Source organism: Lynx rufus, unplaced genomic scaffold (genome assembly GCF_022079265.1).
Source record: "Lynx rufus isolate CCGP_SWC_20201006 ecotype Redwood Valley unplaced genomic scaffold, mLynRuf1.p SCAF_4, whole genome shotgun sequence".
NCBI lineage: Eukaryota > Metazoa > Chordata > Mammalia > Carnivora > Felidae > Lynx > Lynx rufus.
In genome coordinates this window covers 24,208,385-24,228,488 of record NW_025814856.1, presented here as the reverse complement: position 1 = coordinate 24,228,488, position 20,104 = coordinate 24,208,385, and the positions used below count along the sequence as shown (strand labels likewise).

General features: G+C 35.4%; 1 protein-coding gene across 5 annotated transcripts in view; it reads right to left on the bottom strand.

Moving 5' to 3' along the window:
* CCDC66 (coiled-coil domain containing 66) overlaps positions 1-20,104 on the bottom strand; it is a 50,885-nt gene that overhangs the window by 11,150 nt on the left and 19,631 nt on the right. For 4 of the 5 annotated variants that reach the window (XM_047097225.1, XM_047097226.1, XM_047097228.1 and 1 more), the window contains 6 exons: positions 11,951-12,082; positions 11,093-11,343; positions 10,790-10,874; positions 9,558-9,719; positions 6,516-6,660; positions 5,697-5,783 (listed from right to left, as the gene is read on the bottom strand). In XM_047097225.1, the coding sequence (XP_046953181.1) occupies positions 5,697-5,783; positions 6,516-6,660; positions 9,558-9,719; positions 10,790-10,874; positions 11,093-11,343; positions 11,951-12,082 (862 nt within the window). The remainder of the gene's footprint in view (positions 1-5,696; positions 5,784-6,515; positions 6,661-9,557; positions 9,720-10,789; positions 10,875-11,092; positions 11,344-11,950; positions 12,083-20,104) is intronic. The other variant, XM_047097227.1, reaches the window with a different exon arrangement.

Below are 20,104 nucleotides of genomic sequence, written 5' to 3'. Positions count from 1 at the left end.
AGTACACACGGAACATTCTCCAGGCTAGATCATGTTAGGCCACAAGACAAGTCTTAATAAAATAAATTCATGAAATTTCAATTAATATCTACACACAGTTTTCCCAACCACAATGATATGAAACGAGAAATTAATAATTACATGAAGAAAACTGGAAAATTCATAATTATGTGGAGATTAAATTAAGGAGTCCAAACATCAAAAGAGAAATAAAAAAAAATGTCGAGACAAATTAAAATGGAAATACAACATCAAAACTTATGGGATGCAGTAAAAGCAGTTCTAAGAGGGAAGTGAAGTTCATCGTGATAAATGCCTACATCAAGAAACAAGAAAAATAAGCAACATAACTTTAAATCTCAAGGAAAAAGAAGACCAACCAAATTCAGTACAAGGAAGGAAATAACAAAGATCAGAGGGGGAAAAAAAGGAAGTGGAGACTATAAAAACAATAGACAGTATCAGTGAAACTAAGAGCTGATTTTTGGAAAAGATAAACAAAACTGACAAACTTTTGCTAGAATCACCAAGAAAAATGAGGATTCAAAAATCAGAAGGAAAGAGGAGACATTACAACTGACACCACAGAAATACAAAGGATCGTAAGACTACTATGAACAACTACACACCAACAAATTTGACAACCTAGAACAAATGGATAAATTCCTAGAAACATACAACCTATCGAGATTAAATGATGCAGAAATAGAAAATGTGAACAGACCTATTACTAGTAAGGAGAATCAGAAATAAAATAAAATTAAAATTAAAATTAAAATAAAATAAAATAAAATAAAATAAAATAAAATAAAATAAAATAATAAAATAAAAAAAATAAAATAAAATAAAATAAAATAATAAAATAAAATAATCTCCCTATAAACAAAAGTCCAGGACCAGATGGAATCACTAGTGAATTCTACCCTGCATTCAAAGAATTAATAACCAATCCTCAAACTATTCCAAAAAACAGAAGAGGGAACACTTCCAAACTCATTTTATGGGACCAGCATCGCCCCAATACCAAAATCAGAGAAGAATGCCACAAGAAAATTACAGGCCAATACCCGTGACAAATATAGATGCAAAAAACTCAACAAAATATCAGCAAACAGAATTCAACAATACATTAAAAGGATCATACACCATGATCAAGTAGAATTTATTCCAGGGATGCAAGGATGTTCCAACATCTGCAAATAAATCAATGAGATACAACATATTAACAAAATGAAAGATAAAGATCATATCAATGGATGCAGAAAAAGCAAAACTCAACATCCATTTATGATAAAAACTCTTATACAGAGAGTATAGAGGGAACACACTTCAACATAATAAGGCCATATATGTCAAGTAAACAGCTAACATCACACTCAGCAGTGAAAAGGTGAAAGTTTTTTCTAAGATAAAGAACAAGATAAGGATGTCTACTCTCCCCACTGTTATTCAACATAGTACTGGAAATCCAAGTCACTGCAATTAGGCAAGAAAAACAAAATAAAAGGCATCCAAACTGGAAAGGAAGAAGTAAAACTGTCACTATTTGCAGATGACATATTATACACAGAAAATCCTAAAGACTCTACCAAAATCTGTCAGAAAAATACAAATTCTGTAAGGTGCAGGACATAAAATTAATATACAAAAATGTGTTGCATTTCTATACACTAATACTATTAGAGAAATTAAGAAACCAATCCCATTTGCAATTGCATCAAAAATAAATACCTAGGAATAAATTCAACCAAGGAGGTGAAAGACCTGCACACTGAAAACTATAAGATGTTACTAAAAGAAACTGAAGAAGAATACACAAATGGAAAAGATATTCCATACTCACTGGAAGAATTAATAGCATTCTTAAAATGTCTGTACTGTCCAAAGCAATCTGCAAATTCAGTGCAATCCCTATCAAAATTCCAATGGCATGTTTCACAGAAATAAACAATGCCGAAATTTCTATGGAACTACAAAAGCACCCCAAATAGCCAAAGTAAGCTTGAAAAAGAATACGGTGGAGGCATTACACCACCTGATTTCAAATTATATTACAAAGCTATAGTCATCATAAGAGTAAGGTACTGACACAAAAACAGATACAGATCAAAAGAACTGGGCGCCCAGAAATAAACCCATGCTTTGGGGCGCCTGGATGGCGCAGTCGGTTAAGCGTCCGACTTCAGCCAGGTCACGATCTCGTGGTCCGTGAGTTCGAGCCCCGCGTCGGGCTCTGGGCTGATGGCTCAGAGCCTGGAGCCTGTTTCCGATTCTGTGTCTCCCTCTCTCTCTGCCCCTCCCCCGTTCATGCTCTGTCTCTCTCTGTCCCAAAAATAAATAAAAAACGTTGAAAAAAACAAAACAAAACAAAAAAAAAACCATGCTTTTACAGTCATTTAATTGACAACAAAGGAGCCAAAAAATCCATAATAGGGAAAGGACAGTCTCTTCAATGAATAGTGCTGGGAAAACTGGACAGTCAATTGCAAAATAATGAAACCAGACCACTATCTTACACTATACACAAAAATTAACTCAAAATGGATTAAAAACTTGAATGTATGGGGGCGCCTGGGTGGCGCAGTCGGTTAAGCGTCCGACTTCAGCCAGGTCACGATCTCGCGGTCCGTGAGTTCGAGCCCTGCGTCAGGCTCTGGGCTGATGGCTCAGAGCCTGGAGCCTGTTTCCGATTCTGTGTCTCCCTCTCTCTCTGCCCCTCCCCCGTTCATGCTCTGTCTCTCTCTGTCCCAAAAATAAATAAAAAACGTTGAAAAAAAAAATTAAAAAAAAAAAAAAAAAAAAAAAACTTGAATGTATGACCTAAAACTATAAAACTCCTAAAAATAAAAACACAGGCATTAAACTCCTTGACACTGGTCTTGGCGATGATATTTTGAATCTGAGTCCAAAAGCAAAGGCAACAAAAGTAAAAGTAAAAGAGACTACAGCAAACTAAAAACGTTCTTCATAGCAAAGGGCAAAAGAAACCATCAAAAAACTGAACATGCAACCTACTGAAGGAAGAAAATATTTGCAAACAATGTATCTGATAAGAGGTTAATAGCCAAAATACAAAGAACTCATACAATGCAATAGCAAAAGCAAAAACATAATCTGATTTAAAATGGACAGGGGCACCTGGGAGGCTCAGTCGGTTAGGCGTCTGACTTCGGCTCAGGTCATGATCTCACAGTTTGTGAGTTTGAGCCCCGCGTCAGGCTCTGTGCTGACAGCTCAGAGCCTGGAGCCTGCTTCAGATTCTGTGTCTCCCTCTCTCTCTGACCCTCCCCCACTCACACTCTGTCTCTGTCTCTCTCTCAAGAATAAACATTAACATTTTTTTTAATGAAACAATAACAAATAAATAAATAATGGGCAGAAGATCTGAATGATTTTCCAAAGACAACCTACTGATGGCCAACAGCTACATGAAAAGATACTCAACACCACTGACCATCAGGAAATAAAAAACACAATGAGACATGGCCTTTAACCCATCAGAATGGGAGTACCAAAAAGACAAGAAATGACCAGTGTTGGCAAGGATGCGGAGAAAAGGGAATTTTCATGCACTGTTAGTGAGAATTATAAATTGGTACATTTCTACTATGGAAAACAGTACAAAGGTTTCTCAAAAAATTAAAAGTAGAACTACCACATGATCCAGCAATTCCACTTCAGGGTATTTAACTGACAGAAACAAAAACACTAACTCAAAAAGATACATACACTCCCATGTTCACTGCAGCATTATTTACTATAGTGAAGACACGGAAGCAACATTAAGTGTCGGACAAATATAAAGAAAATGTAGTGTGTACACACACACACACACACACACACACACACCACACACACACACACACACACACACACACACACACAAGAATATTATCAGGCCATAAAAACAAATGAAATCTTGCCATTTGTGACAACATGGATGGACCCTGAGAGTATTATGCTAAGTGAAAAAAGAGAAAGACAAATACCATAATGACCTTACTTCTATGTGGAATCTTAAAAAAACATGCATAGTCAAAAAAAAAAAAAAATATATATATATATCCAGAAGCTCATAGGTACAGATACTGTTGCCAAGAGCAGCAGTTGGTGTAAAAAGAAGGGCAAAATGGGTGAACGGTCAAAAGGTACAAACTCCAGTTATATGTCTTGGGATGTAATGTACAACACAGTGACTATAGTTAAAAATAATTCTATATTTGAAAGTTGCGAGTAAATCTTAAAAGTTCTCATCACAAGAAAAAATTCTGTAATCGATGGTGAAACTGCTAATTAGACTTACTGTGATCATTTTTCAACATATACAAATATAGAATCACTATTGTACAACTGAAAAAATGTTATATGTCAACTATATCTCAATTTAAAAAGGTGAAAAGATAAAGGGGTTTCCTGCAAGTTCATAAAAAATTCCCAGGAAGAGGGTCGCCTGGGTGGCTCACTCGCTTAAGTGTCTGACTTCGGCTCAGGTCATGATCTCACAGTTAGTGAGTTCGAGCCCCATGTCGGGTTCTGTGCTGGCAGCTCAGACCCCAGAACCTGCTTTGGATTCTGTGTCTCCCTCTCTCTCTGCCCCTCCCCCGCGCATGCTCCCGTGCACACACTCTCTCTCTCTCAAAATTAAACATTAAAACAATTATATAAAAAAAAATTTTCCTAGAAAGATAAATAAAGGGGAAAGGATTCACAGTAAGCATGGAGATCTATGATAATAATATCCAACATGGATATTACCTTATCAACTTTTTAAAATTTTAAATGAACACATAAAAAAGATGTTCAACATCATTACTCACTGGGGAAATGCAGATCAAAACCACAATGACATACCACTTCACTACCATGACAATAAGTGCAGGGGAACATGCAGAAAAACTGAAACCCTCATACACTGCTGATGCAAATATAAAATGATACAGTTGTTTGGAAAATGGTTTTGTAGTTCCTCAAATGCTAAACATAAAGTTGGTTATATATGACTCAGCAATGTTACTCTTTTCTCCCAGGAAACCTGAAAATACAGGTTCTGCATGAATGTTCATAGCATATCTGTAATTAAAAAGTGTAATTAACCAAAAAGTCCATCAACTGATGAAGGAATAAACAAAATGTGGTATATGCACAAAATGGGATATTATTCAATGATAAAAAAGAATGAAGTACACGCTATAACATGCTGAACCTTAAAACATTATGCAAAGAAATAATCCAGACACAAAACACCACATATGGTATGATTCCAATTATATGAAATGTCTAGGACAGACAAATCTAGAGTAACAGAAAGTAGATTAGTGGTTGCCTATGACTAGAGAGGAGGGAGGAAGTGGACAAAAGCTGCTGATGAATACAGAGGTTCTTTCTGGAGTTATAAAAGTGTTCTAAAATTGTGGAGATGGTTGCACAACTCTAAATACACTCTAATTGTACTCTAGAAAAAACACATTGCATTGTATTCTTTAAAAGAGGTAATTTTATGTTATCTGAGTTATATCTCAATAAAGCTGTTACAAAGAAATGAAAAGCCAAGAGATCCCTTTATTTTCTTATTCTTACTGAAAACCTTGAATTCCTTTCATTTTTTAACTGAGCTCAATTTTAAATTGAGCTTAATTCTAACTGTGATGTTAATTTTAAGTAAATCTTAAACCAAATCACAACTTTTAAACAAATACCTGTTTGCACAGCAGTGTCCTTTTTGGGAGAGGTTGTAGAATTGATACATATATTCATTTTATCACTGACGTCATCCAAGCCATGTCCTAAATTTGAAATGTTGTTAGTAGATTCATTATATCCCACTTGTATTAACTGACAAGAGAAATATGTTATCCAACATAATGACACTTCAGAAATGTTAACAGAAATTATGTATAGCAGCAACTAAATACAAAGAAGACGTTTGGTGTAATCAGGAAGTGTGAACACTGCAATACAAATTTAAAAGGGCTCTCCTAAAGTTTCTTACAAAAAATTACCTGCATTTTAATCTGTTATTGAATTTTAGGGAGATCACTTAATATATTCCTCCAAAAACTGGGTAAAAAAGCAAACATTTTCCCTACTGTGAGCAAAACATAAAGAGAATTTAAGATTACTAGAAAATGTAACATTTAGTATACTCTTAAGGTGATTTCTCAAATAAAATAAGCATTATAGAGTTCCAATAGCTCAAAGTCTGAAATTCCTTAAAAAACATTTAGTTAATAGGTGTGTTAAAGGCACTAAAAATAAGAAAATACTTAAAAGCATCTTCAAAAGATACTATAAGTAAAATTCTTTTTAATTATTTTATTAAGTTTATTTATTTAGAGAGAGCGTGGTGCATGAGCAGGGGAGAGGCAGAGAGAGAGAGAAAGAATACCGAGCCCAGCGCAGGGTTCAATTCCATGAAATGTGAGTCATGAAGTAAACCAAGATCAAGAGTTGGATGGACTCTCAACCGACTGAGACACCCAGGCACCCCATAAGTAAAATACTAGTGAAGCGCTTACCGCCAAGATTTTTAATCAATCCAGAAGTGTCATGTCCCTTTTGAGCCAATTCTCGGATTCTCTGTTCCTGTTTCAGTCTCTGTGCTAGCTCTTGTGCTCTTTGCATTGTCTGGAATAGCTCATTTGTCTTGAGAGCCATGATTTCCTATTGAGGTGCACAAAGGTATTAAATACAATTATCAAACACGTACAGACTTGACAATTCTGAGTAGATAAGCTACTATGTGTCAGACACTATTCAAGATATTGGGAGAACAGTCTGGGCAAAGTTCCTTCCCTTTTGAAGCTCACATTTTAGTATCTTTTCTCTGTATTTAATCTTTTTATCTGTATTAGATCACAAATTTAAGAACCCTTTTACCCACTCAAATTCATAATAAAGTTTTGAAAGCTTCTAAAACCAATGGTCAATTCCATCAGAATTCCATTAAGAGTAAAAATAGATTAAGATGTAGGACACAAGGTTTATACGGGGCGCCTGGGGGGCTTAGTCAGTTAAGCGACTCTGGCTCAGGTCATGATCTCACAGTTTGTGAGTTTGAGCCCCGCATCAGGCAGGCTCTGTGCTGTCAGCTCAGAGCCTAGAGCCTGCTTTGGATTCTGTCTCCCTCTCTCTCTCTCTGCCCTCCTCTGCTTGTGCTGTCCCTCTCTCTCTCTCTCTCTCTCTCTCTCTCTCTCTCTCTCAATACTAAATAAACATTAAAAAATTTTTTTAAATAAAAACAAAAAAAACCTATAAGGTTTATGGCCACTTCTTGCAATTCAAGCACGCGATACTTAGATTTTTTTCATGTATACAGTTATTTCACAGGAGTAGTTAGCTCAGCCTATTCAACATAATCAAATTAGAACCCCGACCATATGCTGTTTCATCAGCTAAGTGTAGAGTGAAGGCCTGCAAATGGGAAAAATCAAGAAAATGCAGGCTCTTAGACCCATCTCCCAGCTCCAGAGAAAAGGCTCTAAGGCTCTTCTCCAAACCTCCCAAATCCATGGCAATCAAATGTCACTGTATGACATGGTACTTGACACAACCATACCTATGCTGTCTGTGCCACATAATAGAGATGTTTTCCTAGCCAACCAGAGATCTACTCTTTTTGAAAAGACTCTTACTGGGGCACCTGGGTGGCTCAGTTAGTTAAGCATCAGACTCCTGATTTTGGTTCAGGTCATGATCTTACCATTGTGAGATCAAGCCCTACATCAGGCTCTGCGCTGCTTATGGAGCCTGCTTGGGCTTCTCTCTCCCCTTCTTTCTGCCCCTCCCCCACTCAAACATGCTTTCTTTGTCAAAATAAATAAGCTTAAAAAAATCAATTTTTTACTCTAAAATATTATTTATAATGTAAATATTACCATGTTCATCGGCTGGAAGAATTAACACTGCTAAAAGTCCATTCTATCCAAAGCAATCTACAGATTCAATGCAGTCCCTATCAAAACACCAATAGTATTTTTCCCAGAACTAGAACAAATAATCCTAAAACTTGTATGGAACCACAAAGGATCCCAAATAGCCAATGTAATTTGAGAAAGAAGAACAAAACTAAAGGTATCACAATCTCAGATTTGAAGTATATATACTACAAAGCTTTAGTAATCAAAATAGGATAGTAATGGCACAAAACAGACAGAGATCAAAGAGGATAGAGCGCCCAGGAATAAAACCATGCTTAATATGGTCAACTAATCTACAACAGAGGCAAGAATATGCAATGGGAAAAAGAAGTCACTTCAACAAATAGTGCTGGGAAAACTGGACAGTTACAAGCACAAGAATGAAACTGGACCACTTCCTTCACCATACACAAAAATAAACTCAAAATGGATTACAGATCTAAATTGTGAGATCTAAAACCATAAAACTCCTTAAAGAAACATAGGTAGTAACCTTTTGGACACTGGCCTTAGCAACAATTTTCTAGATATGTCTCCTCAAGCTACAGAAACAAAAGTAAAAATAAACTGTTGGGATTACATCAAAATAAAATACTTCTGACCATCCACAAAAGGCAACTTACTGAATGCGAAGGTTATCTATAAACAATGTATGTGAAAAAGAGTTAATATCCAAAATACATAAAGAAGTTATACAACAACAACCTAAACCTCAAATAACTTGATTTTTTAAAAAAAGGGCAGAAGATTCAAATAGAGGTTTTTCCAAAGACACAGATGACCAACAAACACAGGAAAAGATGCTCAACGACAGGGAAATGCAAATCAAAACCATAATTATACCATCTCACATTGGTCAGACTGGTTAATATCAAAAAGACAAGAAATAACAAGTGTTGGTGAGGATGTAGAGAAAAGGGAACTTTCATACACTGTTGGTGAGAATGGAAATCGGTACAGCCATTGCGGAACAGTATGAACTTTCCTCAAAAAACTAAAAATAGCACTACCATACAATCCAATAATTCCACTACTGAGTGTCTGCCTGAGGAAACAAGAGAGATATGCACTCCTTTGTTTATTGCAGCATTATTTACAACAGCCAAAATATGGAAGCAACCGAAGTATCCGTAGGTAGATGAATGGATAAAGCAGATGTGGTGTATACATATTCTATATTTTATTCGACCATAAGAAAGAATGAGATCTTGACATTTGCACTAACATGCATGGACCTAGAGGGTATTATGCTAAGCAAAATAAGTCAGATGGGAAACACAAATACCACATGAAGTCACTTACATGTGGAATCTAAAAAATATTAAATGAAAAGCAAAACAAAAAACCCCACACAAACACAAAAACAGCCCCACAAACTGGTAGTAGGATGGAATCAGTAAATGGGTGAAGAGGAGTGGAAGGTACAGGGTTCCAGTTATGTAACGAATAAGTCATGGGGATGAAAGCTACAACATAGGGAATATAGTCAATGGTACTCTAATAGTGTGTATGATGACAGATGGTACCTATGAACACACATAACATACAGGACTGCTGAATCACTATTTTGTATAGCTGAAACTACCATTGTGTGTCAACTGTATTTCAATAAAAAAAATTTTTTAATATATAAATACTTACTTCCTTTTGTTTTTGCTTAAGTATGTCTTCTTCATACTGCTTCTGCATTTCTTCTCGCTCCCGTGCTAAGCGACACTCCTCTTCTTGTTCTTCCTTCTTTCTTTGCTGTTCTTCCAGCTGTTTCTTCCTGCGTTTCTCCTCTACCTGAGCAGTGATAGCTTTCTGGTCATAAATCATAAATGACACAAATTACTGTTACAAATTAAAAAATCCATTTTTAGCATTTGTTTATATTCCTAAAATAAGCTTATCAGTATCAGATGATACACAATACAGTATTACATATATAAGTAAAGTTAAATTGTCAAATTCCCAATCTATTTCTCCCATCTCATCTGTCAAGTTCTACATATGCTTTTTCTTTAACCCCAGGAGGGCTGTTAGAAGAACTAATCCAGAAACAGCTGAGTGCTTAGTGCTTAGCATAATGCCTGGTAAGCAACAGATACTCTATAAATGTCTGTTCACTAAACTAAGAGTAACATTATTAAAAAAAGTTTGTAATACTTATTTTTGAGAGAGAGAGAGAAAGAGCACAAGTGGGGGAGGGGCAGACAGCGAGGGAGACACAGAATCTGAAGCAGGCTCCAGGCTCTGAGCTGTCAGCACAGAGCCCGACGCAGGACTCAAACTCACAAACCCTGACATCATAACCTGAGCCAAAGTCAGACGCTCAATCAACTGAGCCATCCACACGCCCCAAGAGTAACATTTTTAATTAAACTGAATTCTTCATGTATCAGTGATTTTAAAGAATTATTCAGAATTTTAAGTCCCTTTAGTGTTAGACTAAAATTAGGAGAGAAATTAAATCTCAGTCTTTCTTACGTTGTCTGCTAGATTTCTCAATCAGAATTCTACTTCAATGCCCTATATAATTCCCTTACAAAGAACTAATTCTTATCCTGAACAGAATTCAGGAGAACTAAACCAATGAAAAAAAATAACCAATATTAACTTAAGACTTAGTGCCATTTCATACGTGCAACTTACATATTAAAGACCTCTTCTGGCAGGCAGGTGGCTGGCTGTACTACATGATACTGTCTAGTTCTTAGCATGAATGTAATTTTAATATAATGCCAGTTGAAGTAAGAATTAGATTTATCACAGGATTGGACAGGGCCTGTGCTACACATTTACACTGAAATTTTAACTGCCATTTATTTAGGCATCTGCTGGCTAGGACTATTATTTATTAAGGCAAAGAACAATATTTTACAGTGCAATACCTGATGTTCTAACTGTTTTTGTCGTCGCCTGTCACGTTCTTCAATCTGAGCTGGGTCCAAGAGAGCAGTCATAGAACGGAGAAAACTGGCAAGACAGACACTTTAGCTATTCAAAACCCCCAAAAGGTGGGTTTAACAAGGTGCTAAATCACTTTTGTTTCAGATATATCCACTATTCATTTATACTTTAAACAAAAATACCAAACCTAAAATCAATTAAGACATATTATAAATATAACAGCAGCTCTTTTAATAAAGCACAGACTTTCTTAAACATCAATCAATACTGAAGAATAAACTTACTTCGTTTTCTGACTGTTTGCCATAGTCGTATCTCTAAGAGGTTTTGCTATATGTTCCTCCTCTGAAGGTTCAACCTGGCTTCCACTCATAGGTGTATAAACACTGTTGATATCAGCCAGCTCCTGAGTGTCCGGAGAGACACAGAAGTACTCTGGTTGGTTGTATGTTGACCGAGAGGAGAGTTGAGACTGAGAAGCAGGATAGTTCTTTAATGAACCAAAATGCATTGTCCATCTGTCATGTTCCTCACCCTAATCATGATAAGTAAGAATTACTAAGAATTTTTCCAATTGTTCACATGTATAAAGTCCTATACAACAAACACAATTAAAAAAAAAATTTTTTTTAATGTTTGTTTGTTTATTCCGTGGGGGAGGGGGGGTGCAGAGAGAGGGAGAGAGAGAATCCCAAGCTGGTTCCACACTGTCAGTGCACAGCACGATGCAGGGCTCAAACCCACAAACCATGAGATCATGACCTGAGACGAAATCAAGAGTCGGATCCTTAACCGACTGAGCCACCTAGGCGCCCCTCAAACACGATTTTTAAAAGTTACCACAGAACAGAATAAGAATAAAATTAATGAAACTACATTCTTTATTGATTCCATATATATTTCGGTAACTAGCTTCAAGAATATGAGAAATTCAAAGAATTAGGAAATTCCTAAGAAGTTAGTTTTAAGTATGCAAAATCACACTTACTAAATGCATTCGGTAAAAGTTTCAGAAGAACAACTGTGTAAGACTTTGAATAGTGTAGTCTTGTCAAATAGTTTCAGGATATTTTTATGTTTATGATTAAAGACTTTGAAATTATTTTTTTCACCTTTATATCCACATATATTTGCCACCTTACCTTTGAAGATGTAATTTTTTCCTCCGTTTTTCTTTGCCGATCATCCTCTATTTGTTTGTTCAAATCTTCAATCCATTTTCTCTGCTGTTCTTGTTTCACAGCATTGAAAGAGTGCTCCAGTGGTACTGCTTCCTAAACAAGAGTCATCAATACTAGCTGAAGTTCGCTTCTCTTTTTGTAACCACTTTATATTTATAAATCTTGCCAAGAACTTATATAGATTTAAGCAGAAAGGCACTGATCTCTAAGAGGAACAATAATTTTAAAGAAAAAAATTTGAGTTATACAATTAAATAGATCTATTCCAATTTCTAGAATCATACTTGTAACATACAGAAGTAGAGAACACAGTAAGGTAACTAAATGTAAAAAAAGGAATTTTATAATAAAAAATTCTTTTTCTAAAATAATTATAAGATTTTTAAAAGTTTTTCCTAATAGTCTCATTTAGACTTTGAAAGGAGTTACTGATCATTTAAGTTAGATGTAAAATACTGTTTTACATCTGGCTTCAGAACACAGGAAATACTGCCTCTGGACCAAGAGCCAGGAAGATATGAGTACCAGAGGCTTTCTCTATTGAATCATAATGTCTCTCTAGAGATCCCTCTTTTCCATTTCTACTGCTACAGCCTTATCACAGTAGACGACATTTCAATAAGATAAACATATTGTGTCTAGGTTAAGTCCTTGAATTCTAAGAAAAAAACAAAAATTAGAATAGTAGCATAAAAATTTGTTGTTGCTTCTTAATTTATGAAAATTTAGGATACTCTAACAAAAAGAAAATAATATGTACTACTCAAACTGTCCTGAAATGCACCAGCTAAGTAACAAATATACTGTTACACGAAATAACTGCAGGACATAATTAAAAAAACAGCTTGATAGACTACTACAGTCACAATATATCTCATAATGCTACTTTCTACCTTTGTTTTTAACAGAAGCAATGGCAATTGACAAACTGCTTTAGTTAAAGGAAGGAAATATTTATACAACAAGAAAAAATTTTAGTATCTCATGTATTCTTACATGTTTTAAAGCGATAAAAACCATCACATTTCCTTAAGCCTAAAAGAGTCACTTCAAAAGAAGCATTATCTTCAAGTAAGTAATTCAACAATTCTATTTCTAGAAATATGATTTTGAAGATCAAAATGGAAAAGAAGCAAATGTCCCTTTTTACCTCCTTACAAGACTTTCTCAACATGGCACTCAATCATTTTAGACTCTGTCATCTGTTTAAGTCTGATTTAACTAGACGTTTCAAATTTCAGTCGAGTTACAAATTATTCAGTTTAGGTACAAGTCAAAATTACCCTTGAAAATTCCTAAAATCACTCACAAAATTTTTGTATACGTGTCTTTACAACCCTATGGAAAACTTAATGAGTTCATTTCTCTTAAATATAGAGAACAAAGAGAGGGTTGCTGGATGGGCTGGGGGAGGAGGGATGGGCTAAATGGGTAAGGGGCATTAAGGAATCTACTCCTGAAATCACTGTTGTACTATATGCTAATTTGGATGTAAATTAAAAAATAATTTTTAAAAAATCAGTTTTTAATTCAGTCTTCCACTTCCTACTCAAGGATTCTTATAACTTCCTTACCACTTGAATAATTCGTTTTACTTCTCTAACTTACTAGGAAACACTTAAAATTATTATTTTCTCTTGGGGCACCTGGGTGGCTCAGTCGGTTGAGCGTCCAACTCTTTAATTTCAGCTCAGGTCATGATCTCACGGTTCACGGGTTTGAGTCCCATGTCAGGCTCTGTGCTAATGTCACAGAACCTGCTTGGGATTCTCTCTCTGCCCCTCCCCTGCTCACACTCTCTCTCAAAATAGACTTAAAGAAATTTTAAAAATTAGTTATTACTGAATTTTGGGGGTTTTAAAAGATATAGTCTAGATACAGCCCTTTATCAGGTAATTTGCAAATATTTTCTCCATGTATTTTATAATCTAACAGTAATATTCGCAGAGTACTTTTTAAAGTTTGAGAGAGAGAGAGAGAGAGAGAGGAAGCGCAAACCCACAAACCCTGAGATCGTGACCTGAGCCAAAGTCAGACACTTAACCAACTAAGCCACCCAGGTGCCCTCAAAGAGAACTTTTTATTTATTTTCAAGTTAGTTAACATATAGTCTTGGCTTCAGTAGAGCCCAGTGATTCATCTCTTACCATATGACACCCAGTGCTCATCCCAAAAAGTACCGTCCTTAATGCCCATCACCCATTTAACCCAACTGCCACCCTCCCGCCCCGCCCCAGCAACCCTCAGTTTTGTTCTCTGTATTTAAGAGTCTCTTATGGTTTGCCTCCCTCTTTGTTTTTATCTTATTTTTCCTTCCCTTCCCCTATGCTCATCTGTTGAGTTTCTCAAATTGCACATGAGTGAAATCATAGGATATCTTTCTCTGATTGACTTATTTCGCTTATCATAATACCCTCCAGTTCTATCCACATTGTTGCAAACAGCAAGGTTCCATTACTTTTCATCACCAAGTAGCATTCCATTGTGTGTGTATGTATAAATATATACCACACCTTCTTTACCCATTCATCAGTTGGTGGACATTTGGGCCACCAGTGTTGTGTCCTTGATGTCAGCATATTTTTATATCTTAACCCTTTGATTAAATTTACCTGTCATTCCTCAAAATACAAGGGAGTATCATTGACTTCTGAATGTTAAACCCAGCCTGTGTTCCTTGAATAAACCCAACTCATCATGATGTACCATTTAAAATTCTTCTCTTTCTTGTACTGTCAAGTTTTCATATCAAAATATTTGTCTTGTCAGCTTTGAGTATCAGGTTTTGTTTATTCCACTCTCATAAACCTTGAAAAGCTTTCTCTTCTACTTTAATTACGTGGAAGAATTCACCAATAAAAATGTCTGGGCCTTGGGTTTATTTTGTGAGATTTTTAATGATGGAGTCCAGCTCTTTAATAAATAGGTTCACCAAGATTTTCCATTTCATGTGTCAATTTTAGTAATTTGTTTTTTCTAATATTTTGTCCATTTTCATAAATTCTCTAACGTACTGACAAAAGTTCATGTATTCTTACTTTTTAAGCTTATTTTTGAGAAAGAGTGAGCACAAGCTTGGGAGGGGTAGAGGGAGAGGGGGACAGAGGATCTGAAGCAAGCTCCATACTGGCAGCAGGGAGCCCAATGTGAGGGTCAAACTCACGATCCGTGAGACCATGACCTAAGCTGAAATCAGATGCTCAACCAACTGAGCTACCAGGTACTCCCATTCTTACCTTTTTAACGTCCATAGACCCTTTAGTGGTATCCCCTTTTTCACTCATGCCAGTCTTCACAAGGGGTTTATCAATTTAAACACCTTTATAAAGGACTACTGTTGATCTCTTAATTCTGTATATTTATTTCCAATTTTACTAATATCCACTCTGATCTTATTTCCCTCCTTCTACTTGTTTTGGGTATAATTTTTGCTCTTCTTTCTCTAACTTCTTGAATGAATTACTTAGATCATTAATGTTTTGTCTTCCAGTCTTCCTTTTTCGAGAAATGGATTTAAGTCTATAAACTTACCTCTAAGCACAGAAAACCCATGTTTTTATAAGCAATATTTTCATTTTCAGAGTTCATATACTTTGTTTTTCATTCACACAGAACTATATTGCTTAAATATTAAACATTTGGAAATTTTTTTTACTATATGTTACTGATATCTAGCTTAATTCCACTGTGATCAGGTAACATATTCTGTGTAATCTGAACCTATGAAATTTGTTAAAATTTTATGGCCTTTCAAATTATTAATCCTCACTTTTTGTCCATAGATGTTTTAGGTTTTATTTCTATATAAATGAAAAATCATTACAATTTTATTTTTTCTTTTCCAGTTCTTATGACTTAATTTTGTCCCCTTGTCTTGCTATACTGGCTAGGACCAATCAATAACAAATAATAATTTGAACATCTTATCTCCTTATGGAATACTTCTAAAATTTCTCACTTAGGATGTTAGCTTTAGGGTTTTGTTTTTTAACTCCAGTATAGTTAACACACAATGTTCTACTAGTTTCAGATGTACAATATAGTGATTCAACAATTCTACACATTACTCAGTGCTCATCAAGTATACTCTTAATCACCTCCACCTATTTCACCCATCCCCCCTCTGGTAACCACTAGTTTGTTCTCTATAATTAAGAGTCTATTTTTCAGTTCACTTTTTTTTTCTTTGTTGGTTTCTTATATTCACATTTGGGTAAAATCATATGGTATTTGTCATTCTCTGATTTATTTCACTTAGTATTATACTCTCTAGCTCCATCCATGTTGCAAATGGCAAGATTACATTTTTTATGGCTGAGTAATATTCCACTGTACATATATAACACATCTTCTTTATCCATTCATCTATCAATAGATACTTGGGCCTGCTTCCATAATTTGGCTATTGTAATAATGCTGCAATGAACACTGGGATGCATATATCCTTTCAAATTAGTGTTTTCATATTCTTTGGGTAAATACCCTGTAATGCGATTTCTGGATCATATAGTAGTTCTATCTTTAATTTTTGGAGCATACTGTTTTCCACAGTGGCGGCACCAGTTTGCATTCCCACCAACAGTGCATGAGAGTTCCTTTTTCTCCATATCTTCACCAATGCTCGTTTGTGTTTTTGATTTGCATTTCCCTGATGATAAGTGATGCTGAGTATCTTTTCATATGTCTTTTGGCAATCTGTATGTCTTCTTTGGAGAAATGTCTGTTCATGTCTTCTGCTCATTTTTGAATTGCATTATTTGGGTTTTTTTGGTGTTGAACTTGCATAAGTGCTTTATCTATTTTGGACACTAAACCTTTATCAGTTTTGTCATTTGCAAATATCTTCTCCCACTCAGTAGGTTGTCTTTTAGTTTTGTTGATTATCTCCTTTACTATACAGAAGCTTTTTACTTTGAGGAAGTCCCAATAGTTTATTTTTGCTTTTGTTTGTCTTGCCTGAGATGAAATCTAAAAAAAAAAAAAAATGTTGCTATGGCCGATGTCACAGAAATTACTGCCTGCGCTCCTTTCTAGGATTTTTACGGTTTCAGGTCTCAAGTTTGGGTCCTTAATCCATTTTGAGTTTATTTTTGTGTATGGTGTAAGAAAGTGGTCCAGTTTCATTCTTTTGCATGTAGCTATCCAGTTTTTCCAACATGTGGTAGTGTTTTGATTTGTTTTTTTAAATACTCAATTGGAAATTCCTTAAATGGGGTTAAATTTTATCAAGTGCTTTTTCTGCACCTATTGAAATGTTTTCTTTTGTTATTAAAATGGTATAATATACTTGTGGATTTTATTTTATTTTGGAGTCTATAAGAAAATGGATTTTTTTTCTCCAAATTTTTATTTAGACTTTAGTTAAAATATAGCATAATATTGGTTTCAGGGGTAAAAACTAGTGATTTATCACTTACATGTAACACCCAGTACTCACCATAACAAGTGCCCTCCTTAATGCCCATCACCCATTTAGCCCAGTCCCCCTGCCCCTCCATCAACCCTCAGTTTGTTCTCTATCTTTAAAGAGTCTCTTATGGTTTGCTTCCCTCCCTCTCTCTCTTCCCTATTGTGGATTTTAAAATATTTCCTTAACTACCTAGCAAAAATCTGCCTTAGTCATGATATATTATCGCCTTTCTATATATTACTAAATTTTAATTGGGAATATTTTCTTTAGAATTTTTGGGTATATATTCCTGAACAAAATAAACTTTATTTTCCTTTTTTGTTTTGTATTTTTCTGGCTTTAATACCAAGTTTACACAGTCTTATAGAATTAATTGGGAGCTATTCCATATTTTTACTGCCTGATCATGTGAATAGAGTTTGGTAGAAACTGTTAGTAAAACCACTTGGGTATTTTGCATCTCTTGTGGGAAAATCTTTCTAACTAGATCTACCTTTAACAGTAACAGGATTATTCAAGCTTTCGGTTTCCTTTTAAGTCAGTTCCTTTAAGTTATAATTTTTATAGTAATTTTGTCCATTTCACCAAGGTTTTCAGAATTGTTGGCATAAGATATTCACTACTGATTACTCTCTGTAATTATGCCACTCATAATTTTTATCTTCTTGATCATCTTTCCTAGAGATTTATTACTTCTTTCCAAACAGGCAACTTTCAGCTTTAGGTTAGGACTGGTATCCTTATTTTCATGATTTCTTCGAATTTATTCTGTTGTTCTTAGGGCGCCTACGTGGCTCAGTTGGGTAAGTGTCCAACTTCAGTTCAGGTCATGATCTAACAGTTCGTGAGTTCGAGCCCCGCACTGGGCTCTGCGCTGACAGCCTGGAGACTGGAGCCTGCTTCAGATTCTGTGTCTCCCTCTCCCTCTGCCCCTCCCCAACTTGTGCGTATGTGCACATGCACACCCTCTCTCTCAAAAATACACATTAAAAAAAATAATTTATTCTGTTGTTCTTTTTCTAACTTCTTTAGACACCTAGCATTTAAAGATTTTCTTTTCTAATACACTTTCTCTTGAACTTATGATGTGTTTCTGATGTGTGCATATACACTGTTACTCTGTTCCAAGTATTTGTGATTTCCACTATGATTTTTTTACTCAAGTTATTCAGTAGTGTGATTTTTAATTTCCAAATACATATGTAGTACTTAAAAATCTCTTTTTGCACGGGCGCCTGGGTGGCTCAGTCGGTTGAGTGTCTGACTTTGGCTCAGGTCATGATCTTGCAGTTCGTGAGTTTGAGCCCCAGGTCGGGTTCTGCTGCTGACAGCTCGGAGCCTGGAGCCTGCTTCGAATTCTGTGTCTCCCTCTCCCTGCCCTTTCCCCACTCATGCTTGCTCTCTGTCTCTCAAAAATGAATAAATGTTAAAAAAAAAAAAATCTTTTTTTAAATCTCTAAAACTTCTAAGTTACTTGTAGTCAGACATCACTGTAAAATAGCTATTTAAATTTTATCTGAGCCTTTCTTTATGGCCTAACACAAATCACTTTTTGTAAATATCCATGTGTGCCTGAGAAAAATATTTCCCAACTGTTGGACAAGGCACCTGATATATGTTACTTAGGACCAACTTGCTGTTCTTACAAGCACGGGCTCGGCTCTGTGCTGATGATGCAGAGGCTGCCTGGGATTCTCTCTCTCTCTCTGCCCCTCCCACATGTTCTCTCTCTCTCTCAAAATAAGCAAAGAAACTTGAAAGAAAGAAAGAAAGAAAGAAAGAAAGAAAGAAAGAAAAGAAAGAAAACAATTCCATGTATAATAGCACCAAAAATAAAATACCTAGGAATAAGAAGGCAAAAGATGTGTACACTGAAAACCGTAAAACACTGCTGAGGGAAATTAAAGAAGGCACAAATAAATGGAAAGATACTCTGTGTTCATGAAATCAGAAAACTTAATATTGTCAAAATTACCTAAAGTGATCTACAGATTCAACACAACCTCTATGAAAAACTTGATGCATTTTGCAGAAATGGAAAAATCCACCCTAAGATTCCTATGGTATCTCAAGAAAGCCTGAAGAGCTACAACAATCTTAAAAACGAACAAAACTGGAGAATTCACACTTCATGCTTTCAAAACCTACTACAAAGATTGGACAATTAAAAGAGTGAGACAGTGACATAAAGAGACATACAGAACAATGGAATGGAGTGCCCAGAATTAAACTCTCGCATATACAGTCACATGATTTTTGACCATCATTGAGTCATCATGATTGACCATCAAGGACAATCTTTTCAAATAAATGGTGCTGAGAAAACTGGATACCAATGCAAAATATGTGAAAGAATAAAATTGGACCCTTATCTTACACTATATACAAAAACTAACTCCAAGTGAATCAAAGACCTAAACATAAGAACTGAAACTACAAAAATCTTAGAAGAAAACATAGGGGAAAAGTTCTGTATCAGATTTGGCAATGGTTTCTTGGATAGGAGACAAAAAGCACAGGCAACAAAGGAAAAAAAACAGATAAAATGGAGTTCATCAAAATTAAAAACTTTTGTGCATCAAAAGGCTCTATCAAGAAAGTGGAAGGGCAACATAAAGAATGGTACAAATCATACATCGGATCAGGTATTAATACCCAGAATAAAGAATGCCTACAACTCAACGACAACAAAAACCCAATTCAAA